Raw genomic sequence first — 22,847 nt, forward strand, 5'->3', positions numbered from 1 at the left:
CCATTGCTCTGCTGAATCACTTGGGCAGAGGTGGACATAAAGTATCACCTGAAAAATTACAGTTTTGTAAGGATTTAGTAAAATATCTAGGACACCAGACCGAGAAAGGTATCAGAAGAGTCACCTCAGAGAGAATCAGAATAATTCGGGATATGGAACTGCCCAGAACTCAGAAGGACGTTAGAATGTTCCTCGGAGTTGTGGGATACTGCAGACAGTGGATTGTGGGATTTGCGGTACTTGCCAAACCTCTGATAAAAATGACAAAGAAAGGGGCAGACGATCCAGTCACCTGGGATGATGAAAGCATGACTGCATGGATAAAATTGCGAAATTGTCTATGCTCTGATCCTGCATTAGGAATGCCTGATTATTCCAAGAACTTTGAGTTATTCTGTGATACACGAGACAATTGTGCACTCTCAGTCCTGACCCAAGAGCATGGTCTGACTAGACGTCCTGTGGCCTACTTTTCAGCCACACTGGACCCAGTAGCTGCTGGGCTTCCGGGGTGTCTGAAAGCAGTGGCTGCCACATGCACAAGCCTGGAACAGAGTGAGAACATTGTCATGGGACATCCCGTAACGGTTTATGTCCCACATTCAGTTGTGATTCTGCTAACCCGAACCAAAACTCAATATCTCACTCCTAGTCGGCTGACTAAATATGAGAGAATTCTTATTGGTGCAGAAAATGTAATAATTTCCAGATGCAACATCCTGAACCCGGCAACACTATTGCCTCTTGCCCAAGATACAGGAGCGGAAGGTGAATTCGAACATAATTGCATTGATCTGACTGAGTTTAGCACTAAACCTCGTGCTGACATAAAAGAAATGGCCCTTATCAATGCTGACATAGTGATGTTTGTGGATGGCTCCTGCCTGAGGCATGAGGATGGTGGACTGAGTGCTGCCTATGCTGTAGTCACTCTGGAAACCACCCTAGAAGCATCTTATTTGAGTGAAGTCAAATCTGCCCAAGTGGCCGAGCTCATAGCATTGGCCAGAGCTTGCAAACATGGGAAGGGCAAACGAGTAACCGTATATACTGACAGTCAATATGGTTATGGGGTTGTTCATGACTTCGGCCAACTATGGCTACAAAGAGAATTCATGACTTCCTCAGGTACCCCCATCAGAAATGGAAAGGTGGTGCAAAGCCTATTGGAAGCAATCCAATTGCCCAAAGAATTGGCAGTGGTCAAATGTGCTGCTCACCAATCTGGAAAGGATGAAGTAGCAGCCGGAAACAGGTATGCTGACCAAATTGCCCAGTACTATGCACGCTACAAAATGTCCCTAAAAATCCAATTATGGGGCGGAAACAGCTGCCAACTTATGGTGTTTGAGAATGTATCTCCCTGGAGGGAACTGAGAGAGTTGCAACAGGCAGCAACTGAGGGGGAAAAACTAAGATGGGAGACTGAGGAATGTCAACTCAGAGAAAGGGATGGTATCATGGTGAATAAAGATGGTATGCCTGTGTTGCCTGACTGTATGGCTGACCCAATGGTTCGGATGATTCATGGAGACACTCATGTTGGAAGGGATGCAATGTGCTGTGTGTTTGATAAGGTTTTCTACAATTCAAAATTCAGGAATATCGCGGATAAGTTCTGCCAGAGGTGCCTGATGTGTCAGCCGTTCAATGCAGGGAAGAGGACTGTGGTAGAGCAAAGCACAATTGGAAAAGCAGAAGGCCCCTTTGTCAGATTGCAGGCAGATTTCATACAATTGCCCATGTGTAGAGGATACAGATATGTCTTAGTCATAGTTTGCCTATTCTCAAGATGGGTGGAAGCTTACCCGGCCAAAAAGAATGAGGCCATTACTGTGGCTAAATTGTTACTCAGAGAGCTGATCCCTAGATTTGGTTTCCCAGAGACTATTGAAACAGACCAGGGTGGGCATTTTACTGGGGATGTCCTGAAGGAACTCTATGCAGCGTTCACAATTGAGCCTAAACTACACTGTGCGTATCATCCAGAGGCTTCTGGAATAGTGGAACAAATAAATGGCACTATCAAATCAAGATTGGCAAAAATGTGTGATACCACTAAATTGAACTGGATAGAAGCCCTGCCTCTTGTCTTGATGGGATTAAGAAGCATCCCGAACAGAAAAACAGGCCTGAGCCCCCATGAGGTACTAATGGGAAGAGTGATGCGACAGGCATGGGTACCTGGACACAAACTGCTGAGTATTTCTGATGATTTGGTGCTAGAATACTGCAGGCAGCTGGGTGACCAAGTGCGTTCTATCTCTCACCAGATTGGAGAGGCTGCTGATGAATGGCCAACCACTCCAGTCCATAAAATCAAACCTGGAGATTGGGTGGTGTTGAAGAAACACACCCGGAAGAGTTGCCTTGGACCAAAGTGGGGGAAAAAGAGGCAAGTGATCCTTGTAACTACCACCGCTGTAAAGTGTGCTGGAGTGCCAAAGTGGATTCATGCCAGCCACACTAAGAAGGTAGCCAAGGAGGAGACGGCTGAAGCTGAGGGTGATGCAGCTGAAGAGACTCCAGACGAGGGTCCAGATCTAGCTGATGTGATACAACCCGGCACCAGCCAAGACGAGTGGTTTCCAGCAGATGACCTGATTCTTGATCCAATAAGAACCAGAAAATATTCCTACTTAGATAGAGAGTGGGATAGTGAGGGTGAGACAGGACTAGAAGAAGAAGGTCAGGTTAACGAGAATCACATCAGACCTGATCAGGAAATAGGCCAAGTAGGGGCAGACCAAGTCATCGACACACCTCCAGAGACTCCAGAAACCGGAAAGGGACAGATAGTGGTCAAAGTTGACGTTCATGCGGAGGAAAATCAAGGGGTCGAAGTGCATGAACAGGAACAGATAGGAATAGACGAACGTGTTCAGGAAACAGAGTCCAAACTGGTTGAAAATCAAGATCAAATACAGACCATACCTGAACAAGGCAAGCTTAGAAACCAGGCAGAAGAAACTGATGAAAGACCTGGACCTAGTCAGACAGGAGAGGAAAAAGACGGTGCCAATACAATAGTGCCACACCAAAGTGAAAACAAGGGGATCCACGAGGAAGGCAAAGTATCCTGAACCACTAAGAGGCCTAGAAAACAGGAGAGACCAAGATATATAAAAAGACTGAAACTAGGACTGAAAACTGTAGAGGAAAAATTAGAAGACAGAAAAAAGGCTGCAAGTGAAAGACAGAGGGACGAGGCTCAGCAAAATAGACGCAGCATCAGGTTTAAGAAAGCAAACAAGAACTATCGAAGTCCTGAGTGGACCTTTTTGGTGTTGGAAGAAATTGACGACCCTGAAGAAAGTGACCGCAGTGATCACAATTCCGTTGAGGATCAAAGCTCTGAGGTAGAAGACCCACCCTGAAAGGTGAAACTGCGTAAGCCTCTTTAAAAAGAAACAAAGAGGGGTTAAAAAGTCCCAGAAACGAAAATGTCTGATTCAAATGTAAATGGAAGACCAAGAGGGAATTGTTGCAAAACTTGCTGTAAAATATGCCTATGCAGTGTAGCCATAGTTATAGTAATATGGATAGGACTAACAGTCTTTATACCTTTTATGATAAGTAAAGATCCTAACCTGTACCCTACTAAACCCATGAACCCAGATCCAGTAGTTGTACATACTGAAGAGACACCACTAAGTGTAGAAAGACATGACAACTCAGTTAGCCTAAGACAAGCACGACATGACTTAGAAGCACCAGATGAGGATGGACTACATTCTCACCACATGAGAAATCGATCACATTTAAATGTCTTTGCAAATCTTTTAGTGCATTATGTAGAAGCTATGGAAATAGAAGATTGTTATGTCTGTATGAAGCTACCTACTTCTGTAGCTGAAGGCGTGACTTATCACCATTTACCCCTGACTTATGGGATTTCCTGTAGTATATTAGCAAGCTTATTTTATAGAAGCACATTACAGTATTACTATTCAAACACTGACGTGATTTTTTCTGAACTACCTGTTTGAGGGAACCTGAACGTTGTGCATATTAGAAGCGAGGTAACTAGATACATGGGAGAATACTTCCTGACTATAGGTGACATAGACTTACATGAAGCTCGAAGAGATAATTTGACTTGCTCATTACATGAGCAAGAAAAGATGTTTTTAAAAATGGCAGAAAAGAGAAGGGAGAGTTTCCAAAGAAAGGCTAATGATAAGAAACAGCAAACTCCTAAATGGGCTGAAAACATGGAAGGCACCTCAAATGGCGATGCAAATCCTGCGCTGTTGTTGGATTTTGAACGAAAGGGGAAACTTTGTCTTCATAGAGAAAAGACTAGTTATTATAACAATGTATTCATCGGTTCCAGCGAATGCGACCATAATTACAAGGTAATTGGAGGTTGGGGTTTCAAAAATGGGTCAGAACCTGTGTTTCCCGGAATTTATTATATATGTGGGAACAAGGCTTATTTCAAATTACCGGATCACTGGTATGGAAGCTGCCACTTTGGCATTGTCTTCCCGAAAATATACCATGTGAATAACGCTGCTGGAAGCAATGAAAACACTAATGGCTTAGTGCGTAGTAAACGTGAGAGTGTAGGAGAAATTATAGGTGATATATTTAGTGCACTGATACCTGGAATGGGGGTAGTTCTGAATACTCATCGTATCTGCAAATTATCTACGGTAGTGGATCGGTTATCCACTGACACTGCTGCTGGATTCCTGCTGGTCAATACTGAAATGGTTGCGATCAGATCGATGGTTTTGCAAAATCGCCTTGCTCTTGATACCTTATTGGCAAAAGAGGGCGGAGTCTGTAGAATGCTGAAGGCGCAACATTGTTGCACTTACATTCCAGATAAAAGCGTGGAAATTAAAAAATATGTGCAAAATATAACTAATTTGGAAAGAGAACTTAAACCATTGGAGGTTGACAGTGCCTGGAAGAGACTGACTGATGGTCTCTCTTCTGTAGGTAGTTGGTTCACTAATGTAGGCCGTAGTCTAGTAGGTAAAATACTGATGCCAATAGCTGGAATAAGTTTGATTGTGTTTATTATAATAATTTGCTGCAAATGCCAAAAATGCAGAAAAAGGTACACTGTAAATAGGAGGGGAGTGAAACGGAATGTGGATGAACTCGAATTAGAAGAATTAAGGAGCCAGATCTATAAAAAAGCTAGAGAATCCCACCCAAATAAAGCTGCAGACAAACGGCATAATAATAAATTTGTGGAAATTGAAATGAGTGAAATGTAAGAAAATTGAAGTTGGCATCTGTTTCCCATTAGTAGTGATGATAGTAAATATCATCAAAGAGGGGATTGAGGGAGTGGAAGTTTGCGCCTAATGCAACCTGCTCTGTATATGAACCTCGAGTACACTTGTAATATTACTAAACAACTCTGTTCGTCATTAATATTCCACTTTTCCAGTACACGCGGGTGTCCTAGAGATGCTTGCCTATGTGTATACTAACAGTAACACCGCTTGCATGTCGTAAAATGGCCGCTTCGCAGAAATTCAGTCTGCACATGCATCGGTCATACCCATGTGATGTGACGCACTCGCAGGCTTGGAGGGAAAAGTCCGCTCATGCGCATTGTAGCTGACCTGCCCGCTTGTTCTAACCATGCTCTGCGCTTGCCCCTGCTGCTTCGCATTTCTGTCTATTCCCGCACTAATTATTAATTGCAATAGTTATTATGAAGTAAGGGGTGAAGTGTAGGTAATCATGGTGTACAGTGTGTTCTGTTTTGCTGTGATATTAATTTGTTTTCGCTTACTTTTCATGTACCACGCATACATTGGCCTGGGTATTTGAACCCGACTCCATATTGTAACCTGTTCCGACCCGACACGTGATGAGGGAAAACCCACACTGCGCAGAAGCAAATCTCAGCCAGCTGGCTCCTGAAGCAAGATGCGCATGAGAACCTACCTAGGTTCTTGTCAAAGATGCTGACAGTCACCTTGAACCACGCAACATTGTATCAAACTGCTGTATACACCCATTGTTTTTCCATATTCCTATGCCTGGGAACATGAACTCAGGGGGGCGGGTATTAAAAATTAATATTAAGCATGAGAACGTAGAATTTGGGAGGTAAAGGTGACCTAATCATTTCTCCTGACCAATCATAAGTTGGGACCCTGTTATTTGCAACATTTGTGGGTGGTCTGGGAACCCCGGAAGAGTATATCCAGCCTAGTCAGTTAAGGAGAAATTGTCCGACTTGTCCGAGTAGCAGACCTGTCACTGACCCCACGACTCTATAGGTATAGATACAGAGAGATGCGGAGCCCTCTGTCCGAATTTTCCACAAACTCCAAGGGGTGGAAATAGTCTTAAGTGCTGGCAAAGCACTTTGGCTGGGGATTCGTGAACCCAATCGGGGTTATTGGCGGATTCCGTGCAGTAAGGGGGTAACGCAGGCGTTGCTTCCGAAGCTGTGGGGGTTGGTCGTGCCCTTTGGTGAGCCCAGTCCTGACCCAGAACCTGAGTTTGTCCTGGTTTTCCGTGAGCCGCTACCTGCTCACCTACTGGTATCCTAAATCCTTGAGGGTCCTTGTCCTCGTCCTTCCCGTAACTGACCCGTGGCCAGGGTTAGTCTTCATTCTTGCCTAGGTAAATATTACCTGTGGGTGTCCCTCCTTCTATCCCTTTCCTTCTGCTCTTAATAAAGCCTCTATGCACTTGATTTTTGCTCTGATCGTTCCTCTGATGTATTTGCAAACTGTTTATTAGTATGTTCCTATTTTTCCCTTCCCTTAGGATGCATTTGACCTGTTTCTTTTGAATTATTATTGTGTGGTTGCAATAAGACTTAGCTAGATAGAATAGGATTAGGGCTGAATTACATATAGGCTATAGAAATTCACTGACTGGTGTGTTTTGAACTTGCTGTCCCTAGTTTAAGTCTAAACTAAATAGCATGTTCCCTGTTACCCATACCCTTTAGAAACTCCGTTTACCCTAAATGGTGTTAGCCTTCTTGCATAGCTAGTTCATATTTTTGATTCTGCTTATTGATGTTCTTATCAGCATCTGTCTCATAATCTTGTCACTTTAAGTTTGATATATAAAAAACCCTCAAAACGCCTCAAGTGTCTGTGGTCATTCTAAAAGGGTACATTCAAATGTTGATTGAATAAATAAGTGATGTATTTTTGAAGTGCTATCACCTACCCTCGTGCTCCTGATCCATCAGGAGGAGTAAGTACCTGTGGTAAGTCAGGTGTCATGACAAAAGTGTCACAGGAGACACACACACAATACTGATAGTAGCGTGTAAAATCACCCGACTAGTAAATTGGGGTTTTAAAACGCATACATGGGCCCACGTGCGTGATAATCTGGCAGTCTGTGGGGCTGGGTGACCTGCGCGCTCTATCAGTCCCTAGCTTCTATTACTTTGCTGGCCATTTGCTTCTTTTGTTTTCAATTTCACAGATGGACTACCCTCAAACAGCCAATCCCACAAATCTCATAAAATAAAAAGGGTGCTTGTAACTTACCTGAGCAGGGTCCAGCATGACTTCCTCCATCTTCTGAGCTTTGCTGCGCCATCAAGCTTGTCTCAAACTCTTGTTCTGCCCTTAAAATATTGTCGAAGCTCAAAATTGGATATCCTGTTGGGCAAATAACTAGTTACATTTTCAATATTCCAATTTTTTGTTAGGTGCCACTTCACAGCACAGTAGGCTGACTTACTGTAGAGAAACACAGAACTCGATAGGGAAAAAATGAACATAAAGATATACATTCTGTAAAAAAATTAACTTTGGCCCATGTGCTGGTGTTAATATATGCATTGTCACAAAGGAGGTATCTAAAATATTTCCACAAAATACTGATACAGTTTCAATTGGTCAGTTTGCTGAACAGCAAAGTCAACGGGATAAAGTTGCAAACAACACTAAAACAGATGTTTAAAAAAAAGCAACAGGGAGTATGAGGCAAAGGTCCACCGTCCACATTTAATATCAGTCTCCTCCCATATTGAAAACCTAAGCAACGCCGACAGCCCAGAAAATGCTGACTATTTTATCAAAGCAAGCATTGTGAAAAAACAAACTTGCAGTACTTTAGTCAACTGATAAGAGCTCTACTACTGACATATCCATCATAATGTGATTATTGTCCCAAGATCTTGGAGAAAATTCTGTGATATTTTACTACATAATAGGCTTTTCTGAATCATAGTCGATGACATCAAAAGAGAGTAAATCGCATAATAAACTGAGACTGTAATTAAACACAGATGTGGGTCCAAAGTGATTCTGGAGCATCATGCTACATTATGCACATCATGAGCCTTTGCCTTTAAGACTGCAAAGCCTCTGAAACACTTAATTTTTGAGCCACTTGCCTTAACCCGGCCACTTATAAAGTATGATTCCCCTTCCCATATCGCTTTGATTGCAAATGGGTTTATCAGGTAGTAGAACATGTGCAGGAGTATGCTGAACGACACTTGACAAGATTTACATTTAAACTAATGGATCTTGATTGAGGCCTATCCATTGATATCAATAATGAGTGGATCAAAAAAGAGGCTGCAGTGCGGGCCTTTTGATAACAACAAGGGAATCACTGTAACTGCAAGTCCATCAGTTCAATGAAGGCGAACATTCTTGTAGTGTTGTCATAGCTTGTAGAATGCGCATGTCAGTCAACAGGGAACATGGGTTACATATTGACATGGGATGAAAAATAGTGACAGACATTATTTAATACTGTCATAATTTGAAGGCCTATAACCAGTAGCCTAAGGCAAGAAACCCACTTCTTAACCATGATGGAAACGTATCAATAATTACTTTCCTATAAAACCTTGCAATGACTGCTAAAATAAAAAAGAAGGCAAAGTCTTTGGCCTACGCAATGGCACCCATTTTTCCAGGCGAAAGTTGTGAAGGTCTATGTAGAAGATAACACGTGTAAGTGAAAATTTCTACTTGCCAGCATTAGTCAAGATTAAACTAGGTTACACCTTTGTACTAGTTTCAAAGAATGGACAGATTACTTACATTTTGGCAACATGAAACTATCAAATCTCTCAATCATAAATCTATATTGACTTCATTAGATGGTACACTGACAAAATACTTGTATATACCAAGCAAGCATAAGTAATATCATTAATAACACACATTGTAAAACATGTTTGGTATTAGAGGCAGATGGGGCCATAACCCACAGACCGAATTCCCATAAAGTCCTGCAGTTATTATTTACAGGAAGTAATACTAGCAAACGCTGCGCTTGGTCCTATTGATCCTTGCTGGAAGTTACCTAAACCAGGCTTTTACATAGTAAAACAAAGTGGGAAGATAGCATGAGCAGGTCATTTACTGAGAAGGAATGGGAGAAGAATTTATCACAAACGCAGTCACAAGGTCTCTAGGGATGGCAGGGTCAAATATACATAGTTCAGTTATGTTCACATGACTTGTAAGACACTTATGAGACTTAAGGCCTAATTTATATTTTGGCAAACAGAGTTAACTCCATCAGGACGTCGGATAAATTCCTCTGCTGGCCCAGCAGACATTTCTACCATTGGTAGGAACTGTCGTCACGGGGTTCCTATCAATTAAATCTAATTTTGCTATCCAGCTACGTCAAAATGATGAATCTATAGAGCAAACGTATAAAGTTTATTTTTATTTTCAAAAAGAAAATCCCAAAGTGTATTTTTTTATAAAATAAAAAAAGACATGTCTCCTAGTCATGCGAGCATATACCCATTGCTAGGGGGGGATTGAACACTTTTCAGTGCCCCATACTTCCAGGTTTTTCCTGGTGGGGACAGGCATTGAGAAACGGTAAAATGTCCCCCCATCTAAATTAGGTGGATGAACATGCAACCAAGCCTCCAAAGGCCTTTACTCTGTTGTGCCGAAGGAGAAGTTTGACCACAGCATGGCCTGAGTAGTCTCCACTGTTGTCATAGTATGATCCATCTGCATTTACATCAGGTGGGCAGACCACTGACTTGCTTGGCATGAAGGGAACTTCGTCGCTGATGAGTAACCTTTCAGACAAGATCTAAATAGCGTAACCTCCTATGAGGAATGCATAATGTTAGCCGCCCTAGCTTTAGTCAGGGTACTGGAGATTGTTATCATATGGTCTGGAAGTACATAAAAGTGTAAGTATTCTGGAGGGGGTGATTGAACAACTCGAGACTCTACTGGGCAGGGAGGGTTTTCACACACCGGAAACATACCTCCTGGGTTTCTGTTCAAGACCAAATGCTAAAAGAGCTGGTTACAGATTCATAGAACTGGCATTGATACTGACCAAGTGATGTATAGTTATGCACTGGGGAGCAGCATCCCTCACCCTACAAGTTAGGTGGCGCAATGATGTCAATAGACAAAGAAGAGAAGAGGCACATCAGTAGTAAGCCATTAACCTGCATGTGGTACAAAATCCTCTTTAATTTTGAAGGTGCAACTGCAACCACCTGTAATGGGCCCTTGTCTGGAACCGTATGCATGTACACAGGGATGTTTGTCTTACCTCCTACACCACTCTTGCCCTAGTGCATGGTGGAATTTCACCTAGGTACTAGTTTAATAAGCTGTGATCACCTCTTGTAGCCCAGACTATGCACATCTCTGGTGATAACTGCTATTCAATTGAATTGATCGAACTGAATTGATAGTATCACTTAAATACTGACTGTCTTCGCAAACTTCTATTGTATTTTTGAACAAAAGTGCAACCTTACCGTGAAAGAAAATCAATATTCAGATTTAAAATAAATATATAAATAAATACAGAAAACAAGACTGGTATGCTAATGACAATAAGAACACAAGATATTTAGATCTCCTAAACCACAGACTCTAAAAATGTGTTACCTCTTTGAATGGTAAGTGTAAAGACACGTTCTTGTCAGCCAGCAGATTATTTGTCAAACGCTAAAGGTATATATCCTTAAAAATTGAAGATGGAAATGAGATGGCAGGCAAAGGAAGATGTGTGAATTAGCTCCTTTAACCTACCCAGCACGTTTCTTTCACTACTGGCTAACAGAAGTAAGCATTTCCCTACAAAGCCCTACTCATAACATGATCCGGACAATAAAATCCTAGCACACAAGTTGACACGCTTGTCAGTGACACATGATAATTACTCAAGATAACAGCTAAGTGTAGTAGTTTGCATAGTATTGTTGTTATTACCCATTGTGATGTATCTCCTAGGTTACGGAATGTTACTGATCAAATGCTGAGGGTGGTTATGTCATTCTCTCTGGAAGCTGTGGAGATGAACGGTCAATAAACGTAGTGTTACTCCACCTACCTGCCTTGGTGTCAACACTACTCTAAGTATCCGTCGAAAACACACAGAAAGTTGTTTTAGTCTTCTGAATCTAGATCTGAGTGCTAGGGAGAATGTAGTCCTATGATATTATTCACTACTTTTCTAGGCCAGGAAATGTAGCCGCTCTCTCTGATTCAATGAGTGGAAGTAGAACATTAAAACTGTAAAAATTAGGGAAACCGTGTCATCTTTTTGAGACGTTTGACTTGGTAGAGGTGTGGCGACGTACTCAACATCCCCTGGACCAGGTATATTTGCACTACACAGGGGCAACGCACACATACTCTGGATTCAACTACATTTTAGCAACCAGAGGGGAATCTCACAGAATTGAAGACATGCTCTACACCAGCAGGGTCCATTCCGATCATTCCCCACTAACTTTACATATCAATGTCAGAACTACCGGCAGAGGCGGCTTTAGGCTCATGGTGGCCCTGGGCAGGAAGCGTAGGTAGGGGGCCCCGGAAGAGGGGGTCTGGGCGGGGCAGAGTGCGGAGGCCAGTGAAGAGGGGGGATCAGTGTGTTTGCAAGTGGAACAGAGTCAGAGGCCGTCAAATCCCTGCCAGGGGCCGCCATGCAAATATGTATCGATCCTCAGAGGATTATTATATTAAGGATATATATTGGCGTAGTGGCCCCTGGGGTTTGGTGGCCCTGTGCAGGTGCACAGCTTGCACATGCCTAAGGCCGCCCCTGCTACCGGGCCCGGACCTCCACATGGAGATTACCGATGGCAATTCTACGAGGTGCAGCACACCCCCTCCTGCTGCATGATGAAATAACACAGTACTTTAGACACACCAAGAACACTTCTACAGAGGAGGGAAGGGAAGGGACAGTAATCAGGCTGGTTTTGAGAGACTTGGTGATATCTCTAATCACTTCTACAAGGTGGGCGTTAGATAGGGACTTTAACACTCCTGATCAGACTAGGCAAGAACAGAAACTAGGGGAGAATCCTACAAAAAATGGCAGAAAAAGAGATGCTGCAAAACATACAGTACCAATAGTTGCTTCACCAGGAGAGGGACAGACCTGGGAGGGTACTAGCTTGACTTTTACACCAAGACAGAAACCTAGCCACAATTACAGCTGTACTAAAAGAACAGGGTTTCATTGTGAACACACAGCATAAGATTAATGACACATTTTACTCCTACAAAGGGCACTTTACAAGCATCCACCGACCCAGCCAGAGGATGAAACATATTCTAAAAGCAAACGATCAGTAGGCTTACACAGGCACAGAGAGAACTGCTTAAGGCACCACTCATACAAACCGAGAATAAGGCAGCAACATGAGACTTAAATACATTCAAAGCCCCAGGGCCAGATAGCCTTCCGGCTGAGTGGTATCAGACTATTGCAGAGATACTATCAGAAAAACTCATGGCAGTGTACCGGGAGGTGTTGAAGCGTGGGGTGCGACCAAAAACTATGAGAGAGGCAACTATTATATTCTTAAATAAGCAGGGTAAGGATCCCTTGGCCTGTTAGGCTTATAGACTGCTCTCAATGTTGAACTTGGACAAAGAAATCATTGGTATACTGTCAGGATGATGCCTGAGAGGGGTCATAGTGGATTTAGTACACCCATAGTACACCGAGTAGGCGGAGAGCACTGAATATTAGGAAATGGCACATGTGATGGGCGCATTAGAGAACAGTGGGGACTACGTGGCCTTGGTGTCACTTGACACTGAGAAAGCTTTTGAAATGAATAGCAGGCTATGCCTATGTGCCACGCTGACCACTATGAATTTCGGGCCACAGTTTCAAAAGCTTGTGACTCTTTTATACACGCAGCCCCTATCCAGAGTCAGGATCAATGACTTCACATCACCTGAGTGGGAGCTTCAGAGGGACACCTGGCAGGGTTGTCCTCTGTCACTCCTCCTCTTTGCATTAGCGGCAGAATCGCTGGCATGTAGGTTGTGCCTAGTGGTGGATGTCTGAGCCATCAAGACACGGATGCAGTGGCATGTGGTGCTGCTATATGCAGATGATTTTCTAGTGTACACCGCAGACCCTAGTCAGTCCTTGGGGCTACTGGTGGATGAGCTGACATGTTTCGGAGGGCAGTCAGGGCCACAAATCAACCCGTAAAATTCTGTATTGTATTATTTTGGGTGCCTGCAATGAGTACCCCAAGAGGCACTGCCACACATGGTGACAGCTTCTCTTTACCTGGAACAAGGATAATACTTGTACTTCAGGAGTTCGCCAATGCCTATCCTCTGTATTTGCTTGGCTAGCCAGAGCTTGCCTCAAGTGCAATGAGGATAAATCAGAAATCTTGCTTTACGGCCAATTTCCAACTGATTTTAAAGAGTCCATCTGGCCCAGAGGATCACCCTGCCCTAAGGGAGAGGGTGGCACAGTTAAGAACCTAGGAGTTTGGTTTGGTGCCGATCTGTATTTCCATGACCAGATCTCTAGATTGGCTGGGATCTGTTTCGGAACTCTGACCACCCTTCGAAGATTTTTCTCCCTTCTCCCCCAAGCGGCCAAAGAAACGGTGGCCAGAGCATTGGTGCTCTCCCGTCTGGACTACTCGAATGCCTTGTACATTGGGACTCCTGACTTCCTGATTAGAAAGCTACAGGTAGTCCAGAATGTGACAGTGAGACTTCTCTATAACATCCCGAGGAGGCTCAGTGTTCGCAAGCAATTGAGGGAGCTCCACTGGCTTCCAGTGGCCAAGAGAGTGCGTTTTAAGGCTCTAGTACTTGTATATAAAGCCCTGCATGGACCATGCCCACCCTACCTGGCAAAAAGATTTGCTTTTTACTTACCGATCCATCAGCTGCGATCTGCCTCCCGAAAGCAGGTGGTCGTTCCCAGATTTAAGAGAATTCGTCTGAGGGGGCAATCTCTGACGGTAAGGGGAGATCAGTTGTGGAACGCCCTTCCCGATGCTCTAAGACACTCCCCCAACTTGACTAATTTTAAACAACTGTTAAAAACTCACCTTTTTATACATCTTGAATAACATAGTTGTTTTCTTCCTGATCACTCTGATTCAGGTCTCCTCACCGCGCCAGGACAGTCTCGACTAACAGTGCGCGTTATAAATCGACATATAACATAACATAACATAACAATGTGGTGTGCGGAATCATTTAGATATTTGAGGATTGAAACGACACATTACGAGCAATGATGGTTAGAATTCAATCCAATATGGTTATTGACTGATCCCCGCAACAGTGTCGCCTACTGGTTGTCGCAATCCCTGACATTGGTTGGCAGGATTGTCATTCTGAAAAAGTTGATTCTCCCACGCTGGTTGTATCTGCTCCCTGTTTCTCATACCACACAAGATATTGAGACACTTGAGATCATTGCTGATAGCCATAGTTTGGGGCAAGTAGTGTAGTTGGGGCAGTATGGAATCACTGCAATGCACTTATGAGTTGTGAGGGCTCAGAGTCCCAGATACGGAGGCCTACTATCAAGTGGTACAGCCGCAATTTGCAGCGGGTCGTACGACCTACAGAATAGTACGGCTGGGAGGCTGTTAGATGGGAGCCCGGTGATGGACACGCTGACAAAACAACTGTATGCTAGAGGGCACACAACAGTAACAGATTAAGTACAAATTACCCTGCATGCATGGCAAATGTTTTTGCCGAGATTGGGCAAAGAACATCCATATGCTGGGGCTGTGTCTTTATGGGACACACCGGCATCTCATCACAGTGATGAACTTATGGGATTGACAACATGGAAGGCAGGAGGCTGTAGAACGGGTGAAGACATCTAAGAGGGTGGCTGTTTTATGCCCCTGCAGCAGGCCGTTGAGCTGTTCAGTTTTGGAGCAAAGTCAATAACTTTATTACTACGCATTATGCCACATGGCTCAGAAAGTGTGGGGTACGGTGAGCCATAGCAAACATTGTGTCCCAAAAGATGGAGCTACTGCTCCGCACAGATGGCAGTCGAGGAATCATAATTTAGATTTATATAGCCGTGAGGGCTGATATCTGTAACCCCCTCCATGGTCTAGGGCAAAATGGGAAATAGATTGTGCCAAGGAATTCACTGATGCCCAGTGGAGTGGTGCTCTGGCTCTCCTTCGCGCCATCACTTGTAATGCTTGCTTCCAACTGATTCTCTTCAACTTTATACATAGAACGTATGTCACCCCAGGCATGTTGCATAAAATAGACCCCACTAGCATGTAAGAATGTCCTAACTGCCGCCAGATAGAGGTTGCATATTTCATATGACATGGCACTGCCCCCGGGTATATGCATACTTGGTTCAGATAGCCGATTGCTTTCAGACAGAATTCCAGGTGGACCTGCATAATAACTTGCAAGTCTGCCTGCTAGGTATAGAAGCTTGCAGGCTCCGGTGGTTGTTAGCTGGACAAAAGATGCTAGGGAGTGGTGCATAGGAGAAGAAATCAGGATGAAACTAGCAAGGTGGGATGAAAAGCTAAATGAAGACCTCAAGCTTTGGCACCTGTTGACCAAAAATCTGCAGTTTCCGCCAGCATAAGGAGCTTGGATGACCTAAGCATTCCCTCATAGGCTGGTATGAGAGTACTTATCTGTCACTCTTTTGCACCCACACAATTTGTTGTTTTTGGACACTTTTTTGTTTTAGACAAAGTGACTATCAATGATGAGAACAGTGGGCTTATCTGGTGAGTACTTGCCAGTTACCCCCTTGGTGGTTCGCCAGTGAGGGGTCACTTTGCCTTTCTCACATTTGTTCACACTTTTCACTTAGATTTGGTGTGTACTGCTTAATTAGAAGCGGTTTGGTAGATAAAAAAAAATATAAAGAAATCAGTCACCACTTGTTTTTTTCCTTCTGAAAGACTGTCAGTGGAAAGGAGCTTTTTATAAAATTTTATAGGCATGGAAGTGTGGCAACTAACCATAAGTAAAGAATAGGTTTTTAGCCTAAAATTGAAAATTCTGTGATGCATACACCTCGTAGAGTAGAAAACCAAAGCGATTCACACACGATACCCTATGCCTTGGAGAACAGGTTTTGTTGATTAATGTGATTTATGAGTGGAGGGCAACCCGGGTGTCTCCTTTGTACCCTCTGGGCTCCTTTTTTGTAGATATGAGTCTTACCTTAGCCAAAAACGGCATGAATTCCACTAAATATTGCTCTGATATCTTATAGTATTGATTGCTACCAGAAACGCATCTCACTCAGATATTGCTCATTGGATTGCGGCATGGTTGCAGTCCACCTGGCATTCTGCCTTGGATTGGCACACTGACATAGTCCTTAGGTTTAGGAGGACTATCCAGCCTATGTCCAGGACCCCCTGTTTAAGGGGTTGGAGAGGATGTAGGTCTACACTTTTATGTAACTTTACACTCATAAATGGTAAACATCTCAAAGAAGTAAAAGCTATTCAAAAGTGTAGGAATGCATGTACATGTGTATATTTACCCACTTGTAGATTTGTCCATTGTATAGCCTCATAAATGGTCATGAGATCTGCAGTTCCTCTGTTAACTTTACGAGCTAAAATTAGACCAACTTTTCTGATAGGAAGAAAAATGTTTGCCATTAACCTTTATTTAGTCGCATTGGAAATGTCATGGACCTGGCTGGATTACCATTCCTTTAAATACTACAAAGGCTGATTTACACCCTGTGTGGTAAAGGCAGTATAGCTGTAACCATGCTGGAAGAGGGGGAGGTGAAATATTCTAGGATGGAAGACCACAGCATCCCTAGTTTTGTGCCTCTTTGGCCTTACATGTACTGGGGTGAATGTATGACATTGTTCTGCAGTCTGTCCATCAATTGTTCTTTTTGTATTTGTCACCCTGAATGGGACAGGTATGCCCAGACATGGGTACTGTGCTCACCATGCCACTGGTATCAAGCTATTCTGCCTGATAAGGGGTGAAACTTTAATACCGGTCCTAGAATGCTTGTTTCCAGTATAGGGAGGACCTGGGTTGGCAGTTCGGGCTGGGTTGTTGCCATTGAGTGCAGGGTCAAGACTGATTTGCATATCGCTGGGTTCAAACTGGAATGGTAAGGGGATCAAATAAACTATGGATTTAGGCCCAGATCTCTGTACTGGGGTGAATGTATGACATTGTTCTGCATTCTGTCCATCGATTGTTCTTTTTGTATTTGTCACCCCGAAAGGGACGGGTATGCCCGGACTTGGGCCCTGTGCTCTCCAAGCCACTGGAGTAAAGCTATCCAGGCTGAGGAGGGGCAAAACCCCCAAACCGGTCCTAGGATGCTTGTTCCAGTCCAGGGAGGACCTGGCCTGGCAGTTCGGGCTGGGCTGTTCCCATTGGGCGCAGGGTAAATAATGATTTGCATATGGCTGGGTTCAAACTGGAATGGTATGGGGAGCAAAAAAAACGATGGATTTAGGCCCAGATCTCTGTACTGGGGTGAATGTATGATATTGTTCTGCATTCTGTCCATCGATTGTTCTTTTTATATTTGTCACCCCTAATGGGATGGGTATGCCCAGACTTTGATCCAGTGCTCTCCATGCCACTTGAGTCAAGCTATTCTGGCTGATGAGGGGCAAAACCCCAAAACAGTTCCTAGGATGCTTGTTTCCAGTCCAGGGAGATATAGGACTGGCAGCTCGGGCTGGGCTGTTCCCATTGGGCGCAGGGTCAAGACTGATTTGCATATCGCTGGGTTCAAACTGGATTGGTATGGGGAGCAAAGAAATGATAGATTTAGGCCCAGATCCATGTACTGGGGTGAATGTATGATATTGTTCTGCATTCTGTCCATCGATTGTTCTTTTTATATTTGTCACCCCTAATGGGATGGGTATGCCCAGACTTTGATCCAGTGCTCTCCATGCCACTTGAGTCAAGCTATTCTGGCTGATGAGGGGCAAAACCCCAAAACAGTTCCTAGGATGCTTGTTTCCAGTCCAGGGAGATATAGGACTGGCAGCTCGGGCTGGGCTGTTCCCATTGGGCGCAGGGTCAAGACTGATTTGCATATCGCTGGGTTCAAACTGGATTGGTATGGGGAGCAAAGAAATTATATATTTAGGCCCAGATCCATGTACTGGGGTGAATGTTTGACATTGTTCTGAATTCTGTCCATCAATTGTTCTTTTTGCATTTGTTACTCCGAGTGGGACGGGTATGCCCAGACATGGGTCCCGTGCTCTCCATGCCACTGGAGTCAAGCTATCCAGGCTGATGAGGGGTGAAACCCCAAAACCTGTCCTGGGATAATAGTTTCTGGACCAGGGAGGACCTGGCATGGCAGGTTGGGCTGGAATGTTCCCATTGGGCGCAGGGTCAAGACTGATTTGCATATGGATGGGTACAAACTGGAATGGTATGGGGAGCAAAACACGATGGATTGAGGCTCAGATCCTTGTACTGGGGTGAATGTACGACATTGTTCTGCATTCTGTCCATCAATTGTTCTTTTTGTATTTGTCACCCCGAGTGGGAAGTGTATGCCCAAACGTGGGTCTTGTGCTCTCCATGCCACTGGAATCAACCTATTCTGGCTGATGAGGGGTGAAACCCCGAAACTGGTCCTAGGATGCTTGTTTCCAGTCCAGGGAGGACCTGGTCTGGCAGTTCGGGCTGGACTATTCCCATTGGGCGCAGGGTCAAGACTGGAATGGGAGCAAAAGAATGATGGATTTAGGCCTAGATCTCTGTACAGGGGTGAATGTATGACATTGTTCTGCATTCTGTCCATTAATTGTTCATTTTGTATTCCTCTTAGGCCTCATTCCAAATAAAGCAAAATGAAGGGCTCGTTAAAAATTATTTCCTCTGATTTTGCTTCTGGCTAAACAGGAAATCGCTTTTAATGGGTGGTCTCCATTTACTGGCAGAATTGGGGTGAGATTAATGTAAGTATGCAACAGCTGAGGGAAAATATATGGTGAAGAGAGCATATGAGAGAAGGCACATGAACTATCTTTGTTGTGAGGGATGAATCCCTAGACAAGTGGGGAAACAAGCATTTGCAATGCAATAGGTCTCGCATTAGGAAAGTTTGAGGTATTGGTATTGTAAATGACAATTTTTTTATTTATGTGTTGGTTTTGAAAATAGCGAAATTAATAGCTTTGTCATTTACAATGCCAATAGTTTTAACTTTCGCAAACGTGACACCTATAGCATTTGTAATGCAATATGTGTTGTATTTACATGACTTAGATGTATTGATATTACAAATAACATTGGTTTTTATTTTTTTTAATAATTAATACTTAAATAAAAGTTATTGTAATTTATAATGGCAATAGCTTAAACTTTTGTAAATAACTTTTGGGAAGATTATGTTCAGTGTATTTTGTGATGAAAATCCAAGAACAGAAGTGAAATATTACCATCTTTTTGTAACATTTGTAATAAAGCTTGAAACATTGAGAGAACATATTAGAACCAGTTGCTGTTGAATGGTTGCACAGAGTGATGCTGTGGCGTTGAGTGGTGCTGAGTGATGCTGTGGCCTTCAGTGGTGCTGAGTGATGCTGTGGCATTTAGTGGTGCTGTGGCGTTGAGTGGTGTTGAGTGATGCTGTGGCGTTGAGTGATGCTGTGGCGTTGAGTGATGCTGTGGCATTGAGTGATGCTGTGATGTTGACTGATGCTGTGGCGTTGAGGGATGCTGTGCGCTGAGTGGTGCTGTGGCGTTTAGTGGTGCTTTGGCATTGAGTGGTGCTGTGGCGTTGTGGGGTGCTGTGGCATTCAGTGGTACTGAGTGATTCAGTGGTGCTGAGTGTTGCTGTGGCGTTGAGTGGTGCTGTGGTGTTGAGTGGTGCTGTGGTGTTGAGTGGTGCTGTGGCATTGAGTGATGCTGTGGCATTGAGTGATGCTGTGGATGAGTGATGCTGTGGCGATGAATGGTGCTGTGGCGATGAATGGTGCTGTGGCATTGAGTGGTGCTGTGGCATTCAGTGGTGCTGTGGCATTCAGTGGCACTGAGTGATGCTGTTGCGTTGAGTGATGCTGTGGCATTGAGTGATGCTGTGGCATTGCGTAATGCTGTGGCGTTGAGGGATGCTGTGCGCTGAGTGGTATTGTGGCATTGAGTGGCAAACGCGGATGTTGGTTACCTGTTGAGCAACGTGGACGGACCATGTAGTGAAGTTGGCCTCCCGTTTTGGAGCGAGTTTCCCAGCCTCGACCCCTGTATTGGATATGTGTGTACAGATTTGTTTGCGCCCCGGACCTACAAGTGGGCACAGTGGTTTGGCCCGTAAAGTATTCCGGTTCTGTGGCCCAGTGGAGTACTTCCCCCCGGAGGACCAGTAGATTGACCTGCGCTAGTTTTTTTCCCCAAGTACCCTTGTCCTGATGAAGCCATAAAGAGTCAACTGGCGGAAACGCGACCGCGACCGCATCAACATCATTGTGATTAGGAGTTTCCTTATAGTTGATTTGTGTTTGTTTAAATTCAGGTGCCTTATACAAAAGAGTGTTGTGAGAGAATTTGCATCTCAGGTGCAGTGAGGATCTCCCTTGTAGATATATATCACTCGAAATTAGGACTGTATATTTTGTGATAGGTCTTTTTTGAGATCTTTCTTTGGGTACACCTTGTATATGTATTGTATATATTGTATTTGTGATTTGTATATATTTGATTGTATTGTATATAGTTGACTTTGCCCTCTATATATATTTGTTGTGCGCCATTTTTTCCTGTACATGTTTATATGTCCGAAACTTGTGATTGATTTTCTACACATTAAGTTGTATAGAACAAGATAATTAATTTTTTCATGTTCTTAATTAAATGTCGAATTAATCCCTCAACGCTACTTTTTTCTACTTTTTCATCCTCTTGATGCTCCTTGTCCAGGTATGGGAGGGTAATATGGGCAGAACCCCTGTTATATTTTCAGTATTGAGTGGTGTTGTGGCATTGAGTGGTGCTGTGGAATTGAGTGGTGCTGTGGCGTTGAGGGGTTGTGTTGGAGTGTTGTGTTGGAGGGTGGAGTTGGACGGTGGAGTTGGAGGGTGGATTTGGATGTAGGTTTTTGATTTGGATGGTGTAGTTTGATGGTGGAGTTGGATGGTGGAGTTGGATGGTGGAGTTGGAGGGTGGAGTTGGAGGTTGGAGTTGGAGGGTGGAGTTGGATGGTGGAGTTGGATGGTGGAGTTGGATGGTGGAGTTGGATGGTGAAGTTGGATTTTGAGGGTGGAGTTGGAGTCCGTAGTTGTAGTTTGTGGGTGGATTTGGAAGGTGGATTTGCAGGGTGGTTTTGGAGGCTTAAGTTGTAGTTGGAGGGTGGATTTGTAGGGTGGATTTGGATGTTGGAGTTGGAGGGTGGAGTTGGATGGTGTTTTTGGAGGGTGGATTTGTAGTGGAGGAAGGAGTTGGAGCTGGATTTGGAGTGTTGAGTTGGAGGGTGTAGTTGGATGGTGGAGTTAGAGGGTGTAGTCGGTGGGTGGACGGGTGAAATGGTGAGTGGGTGAATGGATGGATGAAAGGGTGGATGAATGGAGAGTGGGTGGATGGATGGATGAATGATGGGTGGATAAATGTGGAAGGCTGTATGGATGGACGGTTGAAATGGGGGGTGGATGAATGGGTGATGAAAGTGTGGATGTATGGAGAGTGGGTGGATGGATGAATGATGGGTGAATGAAAGTGGAAGGAAGCGCATGACTGACTTTTGAAAAGTGCTTTCTCAACAAGCGCGAGGTTGAAAATTGACATTTTCAGTGCAATGTCAGTTGAAATTTCACATTTTCAGTTCATTTTCACTCAAACTTTTCTATCTTAACATGGACTTTGAGTGACATCGCAAAAAAGAAAGACAAGCGCAAGGTTGACATTGTACATTTTCAGTGCGATGTCACTCAAAGGGTTCTATCAAAATGAACAAGCCCGCTGTTACATTTGAGTCCGATGTTACATTTGAGTGCGATGTCACTCAAACGTTTATATTCGAAAGGGTGGAAGGCTGAATGGATGGGCGGGTGAAACGGTGGGTGGGTGAATGGATGGATGAAAGAAAGGGTGGATGAATGAAGAATGGGTGGCTGGATGAAGGATGGGTGAATGAAAGTGTGGAAGGCTGAATGGATGGACGGGTGAAATGGTGAGTATGTGAATGGATGGATGAAAGGGTGGATGAATGGAGAGTGGATGGATGGATGAATGATGGGTGGATGAAAGTGTGGAAGGCTGTATGGATGGACGGTTGAAATGGTGGGTGGATGAATGGATGGATGAAAGTGTGGAAGTATGGAGAGTGGGTGGATGAATGATGGGTGAATGAAAGTGGAAGGAAGCGCATGACTGACTTTTGAAAAGTGCTTTCTCAACAAGTGTGAGGTTGAAATTTGACATTTTCAGTGCAATGTCACTCAAACTTTTCTATCTTAACATGAACTTTGAGTGACATTGCAAAAAAGAAAGACAAGCGCAAGGTTAACATTGGACATTTCCAGTACGATGTCACTCAAAAAACAAGTTTGTAAAGTTATAAAAATATTAAAGTTACATAAACTGTTGTGCGGTTAAGGGTAGTTAAATGTAGCAGCACGATCTGGAAATACAGCAGTTTAAAGA

The 22,847-nt window shown here is 43.8% G+C and overlaps 1 protein-coding gene across 1 annotated transcript in view; it reads right to left on the reverse strand.

Annotated features, from left to right (window-relative positions):
* Window positions 1-22,847, reverse strand: part of LOC147708587 (uncharacterized) — a 148,133-nt gene that overhangs the window by 36,802 nt on the left and 88,484 nt on the right. Inside the window, exon 5 of the mRNA XM_086927263.1 lies at window positions 7,494-7,607. Within this exon, the coding sequence (XP_086783389.1) occupies window positions 7,494-7,607 (114 nt within the window). The remainder of the gene's footprint in view (window positions 1-7,493; window positions 7,608-22,847) is intronic.

The sequence above is a fragment of the Lissotriton vulgaris genome, chromosome 6 (assembly GCF_964263255.1).
Source record: "Lissotriton vulgaris chromosome 6, aLisVul1.2, whole genome shotgun sequence".
NCBI lineage: Eukaryota > Metazoa > Chordata > Amphibia > Caudata > Salamandridae > Lissotriton > Lissotriton vulgaris.